This window comes from Phalacrocorax aristotelis, chromosome 23 (genome assembly GCF_949628215.1).
Source record: "Phalacrocorax aristotelis chromosome 23, bGulAri2.1, whole genome shotgun sequence".
Classification (NCBI taxonomy): domain Eukaryota; kingdom Metazoa; phylum Chordata; class Aves; order Suliformes; family Phalacrocoracidae; genus Phalacrocorax; species Phalacrocorax aristotelis.
In genome coordinates, this window is record NC_134298.1 from 2141588 (window position 1) to 2152497 (window position 10910).

Sequence of the window (10910 nt, forward strand, 5' to 3'; positions counted from 1 at the left end):
TGGGCCGCGGGAGCCCGCGTGGAGACAGCTCGGGGGCGGCAGCATCCATGTCACAAGCACAGGGGTCTCAGCCAGGGTGTCCCCCCCCAGCCGGACACGCGCTGCCCTTCAGGCTCCCTCCGCAGCCATCAGCTGAGCTGTCGCTGCCACCCAGCAGCCCACAGAGCAGAGCCATGCAGCCACCACCACCGGCTGGACACTGGCTCAGCCCCGAGGGGGTTTGGCTGGGGGGTGGGATGGGCTGGGGGCTGGCCGGGAGCGGGACCCGGGCAGGTCTGTGGGTGCCAGGGCAATCCTGGGGCAGCTGCCATGGCTGGGCACCCACGCAGCACCCACCGCAGGGACTCTGTGGCCAAGCACCAGGCTGAGGAGCGCTTCCCCAGGTGGGTGCCAATGCCCAGGGATGCAGCCCACACAGTGGGCTCAGGCCCCAGCTCAGGGCACCAGGCACCCCCAAAACCAGGCACCCCAAGGCCACGCCAGCGCCAGCTGGCACTGTGGGGAGCCCCGCACCTCGCTGCCTCCCTGAATCCGCTCGCTCCCTCAGCCCTGCTAAACTCGTTAGCGGCTGGCAAACGTCAGCAGGGCAGGAGCGAAGCGCCAAATGCGATTACAGTGCCCGTCTCGCTTTCTCCTTCCCCCCTCCCCGGCCTCATCGCAGCCCCATTTATCGCGGAGGCGGCGAGCCGGGAGGGAGGCAGGCAATCAGAGCTTATCTGGGGCTGAGGCTGTCTTACTCCAGCCCTGATTTATGGCTGGCTGCGAGGGACTCCCGGCATCACCACCGCAATTAAGGGAGCATTAAAAAGCAGGGGAGGGGACCGGTGGAGGGTTATCACTCTGTATGGGTCCCCTTAGCACTGCCTGAAAAGTTGGGAGTACCCAGGGGGTGCCCTGGCTTGGGGATGCTCTCTGGTGGCTGTAGCTGCATAGGGACCACTCAGTCTCCCCCCTTGAGCAAGACACAGGACCCCTGGGTGCACAGCTGGAGGGTGCAGCGGGTGGGGAGGGTGCCTGGCCCCAAAAAGGTGACGATGCTGGCTGGGCAGGGCTGTGACACCCTGGGAAAGGTGCCTGTGCCCAAAGGCTGGTGCTGGGGTCAGCGAGGACGCTGCCCTGCTCTGCTGCATCCCTGCCTGCTGGGCCAACAAGCCCAGGCAGGAGGGTGGGAAGTGGGGTCAGAGCCCAGGGACACCATGTGCAGGCAGGAGGTGGACAGGGGCTGGCAGCACCCACCTTCCTCAAGATGTCGGGATGGGGGCACGTCAGCAGGACAGGGCTGCACCAGGGCAGGGAAAGTGCTGACCACAGAAAACCACAGCAACTCTCGGCATCGCATCCCAGGAAGCCAGACCCACACCATGGGGTGCCCAGAGCCGACACGAAGCCATAGCCCCCCCACCCCAAGGAAGCTCACGGTGGGGGCTGACACTCCAAGAAGCTCCCTGGGACCAGTACGGAGATGTGTACTAGGGGAAAAAAATCACAAGCACGCTCATCAGCATCGTTTGTGCGTGGTGAACTTTACAGAGCGCAGCCGTGCCCCGGCATAGGAACGACCTGGGAGCGGGCCAGGAAAGAGCAGCGCCGGCAGCCCACAGGTTGCAGAGCCATGGGGAACCGGCTGCTGTTTAACACATTATTAAAATAAACGTGAAGAACCAGCACCCGCTTTGCCCAGACTCATACCCTCCCGCAGGGAAACTGCCGCCAAAGGAAAGCTCAAACAGCAGTAAATGCATTTCAACAAGGCAGGTCCTCGGTCTCAGCCTGCTCCTGGGATGTATCAGACCCTCAGATCCAAAACAAAGGGTGACCCACAGGTGATGACGGCAGAAATAGAGGGCAGCGGAACACCTAACCCATGTGAAATTAGGTGCTGTCTTTCCCCTCCAGGAAGATTTAATATGCTTCCATTAAATCGACATGAAAGAAGGGGAAATCCCACATCTACATTCTGATTAGCTGGGGCTGGGAGCTAGGAGGGGATCAACCCAGGGTCACCTGCTAGCAGGAACAGGACCTGAGAGGCCACCTACTCCCCCAGTGAAGAAGACATTAAAGTGCTTAAATTCACTCAAGTCCCACTGTACAGATCCACAGGGGGATAACGAGGGCTTCATCCCCTCCATGAGCCACGAAAGGGGAGCGGTCCCATCCCACAGGCACAGCTGGCAGGTAAGAACCTGAGCAGGAAGAAAGGAGATGGTGCCGGAAAAAAACCCTCTCCGTTCACCTTGGGAAGTCTGCAAGGAGACGCCTCATCCCACTGTCTGCATTCAGCTGGCAAAGCTCATTAAAAGAGGTGGCCTTTCACTGCCCTTTTCAAACCTGGAAATTCAGACCTCTTCCATGACAAAAAGAAAAGGTGAATTAAGAGATGAAATGCCAGAGGAGGAGGTACACCACCCCTCCAAGCCCAGCTACAACTGTGCCCACCGCCAGCCGTGCCCAGAGGAAATCCAGGGAATCCTCCAGGCGGGCGTGCAGCTTCAGGACCTGCTGGCGCGTGCTCTCCCAGTCCCCAGAGTTGTCAATGACGCAACTTGCTAATTTACGCTTCTCATCCAGCGGCAGCTGGGAGGCGATGCGAGCTTCTGCCTCCGCCCGGGACAGCCCGTTCCTCTTCATCAGCCGAGCGCGCTGCATCGGCGGGTCGCTGCCAGGACAGGAGGGCAGCACTGAGGCGGGGGCGCAGGAGGGAAGAGGGGGTTTGCCTGCCTGTCTCAGCATGAGGGAAAAAGCTGGGGTGAAGTGTGGGGAGAGATGCTCCCTGCTTCATTCCAGATCCAGTGCAGGCATCCTGCGCTCAGGTCAGCGGAACCAGCACCTGCAGCGCTGCCCAGGCTGACCCTGCTGCGTGTTTTTGGCATTCCCATGGCCCGTAACACTGGGGCAGTGCCCCAAACCCTGCCCCGGCCAATGGAGGACAGGTTGTCAAAGGCCCATAGACAGAGTTTTACTCTGTACTATGGTGCCAGGTTTTGGAGAAACCTCTGTAAGAAGCCCCTCGTACGCTAGGATAAAGGAGGGTGTTGCTTCTCATGCCTACAGAAAAGGGGCGGCGTTATCAAAAGGCTTCACGGCAAGGCTGAAGGTAAATCCTCACCAGAGCGGGAGGGACAGGATGGTCCCCTCCAGCCTTTGCAAGACGTGGCAGCACCCCAGTCCTCATGGTTCATGTGGCACTTACCAGTAAACCAAGACTGTGTATTTCATAAACTTGGTGAATCTTCTGTTCTCGAAGAGCAGAGGGATGTCGAGGATCACATAGCGGTAGCCTGCAACATGACAACACCCCCCCGCCCAAAAAAAGTTAATAGTGTTACTCAGATTCCCAAATCCCCCGTGCTGCACACGTACCGCGGCCACGGCTGCTCCAGCAAAGCAAGGGGCAGAGCTCTACAGCTCCACGATTACAGCCGAGAGGAGAGCAGAGCCTGCTTGTCCTCCTCCCTCTCGGCGGGAGCAAATGGTTTCGTTCGAAGTTTCCAGAGGGGGAAGAAAAAAAAAAAAAACAAACAAAAACCTAAAAACAAATGCTAACCTGGATGATCTCAGACCAAAGGTGAAGCTGCAGCAATATAATGAGGAGCTGAAACGGGAAGCTCAAATGAAAGCGCCTGTGCCTGGCTGGCGAGCGTGGCAGTCACGCCGTCGTTGCTGGCCTCTCCAGGGGAGCAGTGCCCACAGCAGAATTTGCTCTCCTCTCTTTCACTTGCCCAGGACTTCGCCAGGCTGCGGTCATTTGAGCCAATGTTTCCCAGCTCAGTCTTCTTCCCTTTATTGAAAGCTTTGGATAAACATTTCCATTATTCCAAGGGGAGCAAGGAAATCCTTGCAGACCACTCACAGCTGCAACACTGAAACATGGGGGTGCATCGAGGCACAGCCCCAGGGCCTCAAACCTCACCAAAACTGGCCAAGTTTGGTTCAAGACCACCATCACCACACGAGTAGCTGGCAGAGGAGAGCTCTTAACCACCAGCCGCCGCCCTCCCGGACCCTGCAGCCCACCCCGGGCTCTCCACACGCCTCCATCCTTCGCAAGCACCAACTCCCCCGGCAGACGGCCGGGTCAGGATGTGGTGGTACACCCCGCTGAGCCCGGAGGAGTGGGTGAGGGCTGGGGAAAGCTGCAACTCATGGCCTCGCTCCCCCATGTGTGTCCCAGCTGTGGGGACACCTCCAGTTCTGCTGGGGTGCCCTCTTTACAACCCACCCCCCCACCCGAGATGCCTACAGCAATAAAAGCCTTGACAAAGGCATCATCATCCAGCAAGCCACCATTTTACCAGCATCTCTGTCCAGAGAGACTTCTTGCTGCCCTACAGTTTGATCGATAAGAGCTTTCCTTACACAGCGATCCTTAGAGACAACATCCAGCTATCCCAAATCATTAAAACCTGACTAATGAGGACACAGCAGCCTGCTGAAGACACATGGTGCTCTCGCCGAGGGGCAGGACAGCATCCGCCTCCCAAGCCTGCAGCCCCGGGTTCAAGACTCCGTGTCTGGCTCCCGGCTTTCCTGCCTGTTGCTTCCTTTGCACTTTCTCCTCCTCCTCGCCCCGCGGATGAGTGCAGCCCCCATGGTGCCCCGGCACAGGCCTATTCAGCTGTCACAGGGCTCAGCTTTGATAAGCTCTGCAAAACCAGACTGACTCTATTAAGACATCCTTCCGTCTACACGGAGACCTCCGAAACAGCTGGTGATCTTATCTGGCATTTGATTAGACCAAGTTTGACAGCTGTATTTGTTATATTTATCATGGGAAAAAGCGGAACTTTGGAAACCACAGCTGTCAGCCCATTCCTCACCTTATTGAGACTAAAAGGGCTCCGCAGCTTTTATTGAAGCCCGAGAAGGTTGGGGGCAGGGAAGCCTATTTGGCCATTTCAGAAGGTATGACATTATCCAGCAAATAATCTCAGAAGAGGCCTCACAATGCTTTTCTTAGGCCCTACAGATGTACTTTAAACCATAGAAGAAGAGGTGGTGAAGGGCAGCAGTGAAAGGCAGGAATGAATCCTCCAACGCCAACGCGAAAGGCCACTGGTGGCAGAGCACAAAGGCCATCACTCAATGTCGGTTCCATTTCTCCTTCCCCATCCCTCTCCCCACTTTAAAACCAAAGGCAGAGCGAGCAGCGACGGCTCCTGCCTGAGCAGCAGTCTCGGTGCGCTGGGATGCCAGAATTGCCCGGCCGCTTACCTAGCAAAAAGTACTTCAAGATCTGCTTCAGTATCTCCTTCTGGATCTCCGGGTGGGTGATGGAGTTCAGCAGCTGCTGTTTCTCCGGGTGGAAGAAGATAATGTTTCCTAGAGCCTCACGATTTATCTCTCCATTCTGCAAAAGGATCTTGGTGCCAAAGTAATGCACTATCTGCCGATAGGCCTTGAAGTTGGGCTGCACCACTGATAACATTAAACAGCCGGAGGTTAGAGCCAGTTCTACAGCACAGTTGGTGTTTGCATCAGCGATCGGCCTCAAATGAGTTTTGTTCATTAAATAACCAAGCTTATTCTCCTCAGCAGGCAGCACATCTGCCTGCCAGCACACTCTGAACCGAGACCGGCGCAGCTCAGTGCTGCAGCCCAGCAGACACCTGGCATCGGTGCTGCAGGAAAGCATCTGCAAAAAATCCCTCCCAGCCCAGGGTCCCTTTGAGGGCTGACACCCGAGAGATCAAAGCATCCTGCAAACATTAATTCAGCGTCACAACCCTCCTCGTGCATGCTGCTGCCTGGGGTTAGAAGTCAGCAGGGTGGGCAGGAGGACTCGCTGACAGCTACTAGCCAAGGCACAGGCAGGAACGGGGCTGAGCCGATTCCTACCGCCTGCAGGGCGAGGATTCGAGCAGGGAGACCCTAAAGGGACAGGGACCAGCGTCACGTTTATTTTAGCTAGAAACTTCAGTGTTAGGTGAATACAGCCTGGCTGCTCCAAGTTGACTCTTGCTGCTAGTGAGGTTTTTTTTACTGTCTCTCACCTTAGTGACCAAATTCTTCATGAGAATGAACACAGAAACCTTTTAAGAGATCAATTCCCAATAGGTATGTGCAGGGACACTGACGTTACATGAGCGTATAATTTTAAAGCCACCAAAAAATCACCAGTGAAAAGGATGCTGTAACAAAACCATAATTAAGATCAAGCTGAGGCGAACCACAGAGCATGACAGACCGTATATAATTTTCTCTCCAAAATCCAGGAACGCTGCCACAGGTTGTAGCCTCAGGCCAACCTAATAAAAGTCTTTAAGACCAATTTCTTTCTCCCGTGGGATTTCACACTGAGGTAGTTTCAGGATGGGTGAAATCCATAATGTAAATAAACACATATAAAAAAGGACTTGGAGAAAAATGAAGCGATTGGTAGAAAACTGACACTGACTATCTGTAGTGTTTTCCTATCATCTCTGAGGATTTTTAGCACCTCCAGCAAATTTTCCACACCTCGAGGGGAATTACAGTGCAATAAAATGTTAAGAGCGTCACAGCTTTGAGTGGCTACACGGTAATTTCTTTACCAAATAGAAAAGCACAGGCACTTCAGAATGACACTGCCTGCACCACTGCTCAGCTGCAGACCCGAAACCTTCCGCATACAAAATCAGCAGCGCTTCCTGGAGCAAGTGCTGCTCTCCTTGTTATCCCAGCAGTACAGAGGGATTAACACCTCACCTTGCACCGCACAGGTAATCGGGGAGAGCAGGGTCTGCTCCAGTCCTGCTGAGGCAACAGAGCTGGATTTCTGGGTCTTTTCTGTAGCCAGGACAGCACATTTCCAGACCAGCGAGAGGCAGGTGTGCTGCGCAGAGGCACAGACCGAATTCCCTCCGATGTGCGATATTTGGAGCCTTTTTTTTTGCGGGGGTGGGGGGGGGCGGGCCATTAAGGCACAAGTAAGCTTGCGGACCAACCTCTCACTATTTACAACCAAGCAACATCCTGCCCAGAGGGAAATTCTCTTTCAAGCTAAGCTAGGTGTTAGTGATCCCACTGAACATAACCATGCTACAGGATGGGTGTCCTGGGGCTTAGGGGTAACATCGGATCAGCCGAGGGAACCTACTTTACAGAGAACCGCATTTATTTTGCCTGGAGTTGTCTTTCAAAGCCGGGAATTACTGCACTCCAGGAGAGGGAAACCCAGGGCAAGACCTCCCAATAGTGTTTATTAGGACATGATCTTATTTTTTATTCTTTATTAAAAATATATCCTAGTTCCAATCCCCCCTAAGGCAGCTGCTCCACGCAGCCTCATCAACTGGGGAATGGGAAGGAAACACTTATCTGACATACCCAGAGCACCCTCTGCCGTCTGTGCTTCCCTGCATCAATCCCAGTCGTCAGGGGAACCTCAGGGAGAAAGATCAACTATGCAAAACTCACCCTCTCTGGCAATAACATCGGCATCAATCACGGCACAGCCCAGTTCCCGGAGTACGGCCACCACCGTGCTCTTCCCCGACGCGATTCCACCCGAGATTCCAACCAGGAACATTGTGCTCTGAAATGGAAAGAAAAGAGCTGAAAACGTGCCAGGACAGGGCCGTTTTGTCCATGCTGCACACATCAAATATTTATCCCAAACAGGCAACTTCATTCAAAGCTCATTCTCATATGTTCTCAGCGCATTAACCGAGACATGACATGATTTTGGCATCCCTCTGAGCTGGGTACCCCTGTTTTACAGGCTGAAGAACAACCTTGGGTTAAATGAGGCTTCTCTGGACCCTGCTAACTCTGGATGTTCAGCCTGAGCCAGCCCTAAGTTCCTCCAGCTGGTCTACCTGCAGCTCCACAGAACGTGTTCCCCTTTAGCATCTGCACCCATGGAGCCACAGTCTCACGCGCAGCACCTGAAATCAGAGGAAATTTCTGGCAGGTTGTTGAGGGTGACCCAGGATCAGTGACAAAGGGGAAGAATTCAGACCAAGAAATGCAAGGACTGAGAGGGAGAGCCCTGCTTGATCTCTACAGCCAGGGTATAAGAGGAGATAAGCTACCTCTGACGTAGTCGGAACGCGAAGCACACAAGCCAGTAAGTAAATCGCATCCCCACATTACCTGGAAGCCAGCTCAGTTATCAGCAGCCCAACAGACACAAGGAATCATGGCTCTGAACAGCAAACTTGTGCCTGTTAGCTTGCAAACATGGCACTAAATGTGGAGTCTGCCCTTGCCAATGCCCTTGAGGCTGTGAGGGAGTTGGTAACCCCTCAGCCGACCCAGAGCAGACAACTTCTCTCATGGTTTCTGCACCAAGATCTCTCCCCACTCAATCCAAAACCTGCAACCCTCCAAATCCCACTTACACCTGTTCACCAAAAAGCTCAGCAACTCAGAAGCAGTGCTGAACAGGAGTGATGACTCCTGCAAGCAAGGTGGTATCTGCACCCCCAAAAAGGCAATAGCCACAGCAGGCTGGGAAAGCAAGAGTCCCGCGGGACCTGGGGCAGCTGTGGCAGTGCAGGGAGCAGACCCCAGCAACCCCTCTCCAGCCCTCATGAACCAACACCAGCCCCAGCCAAGGGCAGCCACGTCCTGCAATTCCCCAAGGGCAGAGCCTCCCACTTTGCTGTCACCTTGTCTAGGGTGACGCCACCCTCACAGACGAGGAACCTGAAGCTCCCAAGCCCCAGTTTGTGGCTGTTGCCCCTTGCACCTGAGAAGAAACTGGCTCCATCATCTTTGCCCAGGAGTCAAAGACAGCAGACACTCCTTAGCTTCCTCTCGCCCAGAGGAAGGGAGACCCAGCTCCCACTGCCTCTCCTGGTGAGCCACGTACCCCAAAACCCAACGACCTTGGCAACCATTGCTCTGCCTAACCTGGCTCTGGTATCACACCTCCCTCCAGACACCATGACCGCCAGCCCCAGAGAACTCCACACAGAGGAACCAGGTGCCTATGGCCCGCAGCGTCCCCTGTAAAGAGGGACCGTGCTGCTCTGCACCCAAGGGCAGCACTCAGGAACACCAGCCTGCAGGGCAGCTGGTGATGGGCAAAAACAGAGCACTGCTTCCTTTTTGCTAGAAAAAAAAAAAGGGCACTTTTGTCATAATTCAGCCCTGCAAACAGGACCCAGACCCACGGTCTGGGGGTGAGGTGGTAGGTGGATAAGTCCTTCGGCAGCTGGAGGCAATTCAGCAGAGGGAGGAACCAGGAGTTAGAGCAAAAGCCAGCAGCACCTGCCAGCAGCGTCGTTCGCTTCGTGGCTGCCGAGCGCCGACGCCAGCCCGCAGCAGCACCACGTGCTCTTTTCCCTTCCAAGATACCAGGCGAACAGATGGGTTTAACTCGAGCAACCATGAGGGGAATTCAAAGGGAATCAGAAAGGGCACTTACGATAAACATCAGTGCTTTGCGGGAGGCTGACGTAAACCTCAAGCTTCATTGCCAAATGAGTACCCGCTCCCCACGGGGAGCCTTTCCCAGTATTAGAGGGCTCAGCATGACAGAGGGGCTGTTTCCTCTATTTACTGCAGCAGGTTAAAATCCAGCCCTCCCTAGCAGGATTTTATACACCCTCTGCAACAGCCTGCAAGGGCTAACGCTGCGTGAGAAGCATCAGGCCTTTGGTGTGCTGCCTTGCAGGGGCGGAGGCTCTGCTCACGTGTTTTTTAAAAATACATGAAAATCTCTCCTGCCCGTGTAAATACAGGGTTTAACTGCAGTAACCCCTATGCTCTTGCCTCCAGCCTCAGCTGGGACTCGGTCGCAAAAAACCCTGCTATTTCTGTCCCTCTGTTACATACCTCTGCAGGCAGGCGTCTGCTGTGAGAATTACCGCAGGAGTAAAAGAGGACTTGGAAGGGTTGTTCTAGAAACCATGGCCAAAGGGGGTTTGAAAGCACTCACACCATTGCAGGGCCCGTGCAGATATAAGGCCCACGGTAGGAGGCGTAAATATTTAACAAGCTTGGGTTTGAACTGTACATGAGGGTAGAGAGACCAGCCCACTCCTGCAGATGTTACGGGCAGGAGCCAGAACCAGTTTTTCCCAAAACACACTGTTTGGTGTATTTGGCCTATGCCAAGTAAATCAAGGATGGGAAAAGCTGAAGCATGCGCCACAAAGGCTAGTCAGAGTAGAAAACTCAGTGAGTTATTCCTGCCGTGGGGAATGGTGCCCTTGGAGAGGTAACCCAGAGCCCTGAGGAAGTGGGCTTGAAAGAGTGAGGTGCCCAGATTTCCCTCGTGTCCCAGTTCCTCTGGTTTTTGAGCACAGCACAAGTCACCGGCTCCAGCCACGCACCGGCGGGCCGCGGGGCCGAGGACGGAGCCGAAAGCTGTCCCCCAGCCCCACGCTACAGCCAGCCCTCCTGCTGCTCCCATCCGGGGCTCCGGCCGGGGCCCGGCGCTGGCGGAGCTGGTGTTTGGCTTGAGGGGACTGAAATTAAAAGGAAAGAAAGTAATAAAATACAGCGTTAGGTGGGTGGAGAAAGAGCGGGCGCCACGGCGAAGTGCAGCCCGGCCTTTCGGCGGTACCGCGACGGGGCCCGGGCTGCAAAGCGGAGCTTCCCCGGTGCTCCCGGCCCGGGGCCTGTAACACGGGCGGGAGGTCAGGCCGCGCCGCCCTCGCCCACTCACCCTCCGTCTGGCTTCAGGCGCGGCGCAGTGTCCCGCGCGCCTATTGCCTGGTGCGAGCAGAGGGTCTTTCTCCCAGCCAATTGGCGCCGCCCTTATTGGGCTCGGCCCGTTCCCTCGGGCAGGAAGCAGGTTGGGGGGCGGGCGCGGAGCGGACGAGGCGGGAGGGCTCACCCGCACCGGGGCAGCCGTGCGGGGCCTCCCGCCGCGGCGGAGCGTGCCCCGAAGCCCCGCCCCCGGGGGCCCGCAAAGCACGACGGGAACTGTAGTCCCGGCCCCGGCGTAGCCCGGCCCCCGCATGCCTGCGCAGACT

General features: G+C 55.7%; 1 protein-coding gene across 2 annotated transcripts; it reads right to left on the reverse strand.

Annotated features, from left to right (window-relative positions):
- Window positions 1–1827: 1827 nt before the first annotated feature.
- On the reverse strand, window positions 1828–10851 carry DCAKD (dephospho-CoA kinase domain containing). Of its 2 annotated transcripts, XM_075117235.1 has the most exons (6): window positions 10601–10851; window positions 10266–10400; window positions 7399–7516; window positions 5215–5418; window positions 3194–3281; window positions 1828–2659 (listed from the first exon to the last, which is right to left on the reverse strand). In XM_075117235.1, exons 3-6 carry the CDS (start codon window positions 7508–7510, stop codon window positions 2374–2376), a joined length of 690 nt encoding a protein of 229 aa, XP_074973336.1. In that variant the 5' UTR covers window positions 7511–7516; window positions 10266–10400; window positions 10601–10851; the 3' UTR covers window positions 1828–2373. The 2 variants fall into 2 exon arrangements, with proteins under 2 accessions (XP_074973336.1, XP_074973337.1); XM_075117236.1 differs by lacking the exon at window positions 10266–10400 and having other exon boundaries at window positions 10601–10850.
- Between the last annotated feature and the right edge of the window lie 59 nt (window positions 10852–10910).

Coding starts and splice junctions, on each gene's coding strand:
- DCAKD (XM_075117235.1), bottom strand. CDS start 7,510: ATGTTCCTGGTTGGAATCTCGGGTGGAATCGCGTCGGGGAAGAGCACG. Junction 3,282..5,214: donor CTTGAAGTACTTTTTGCTAG/GTAAGCGGCCGG, acceptor GTCATGTTGCAG/GCTACCGCTATGTGATCCTC. Junction 2,660..3,193: donor TACACAGTCTTGGTTTACTG/GTAAGTGCCACA, acceptor CTGTCCTGGCAG/CGACCCGCCGATGCAGCGCG.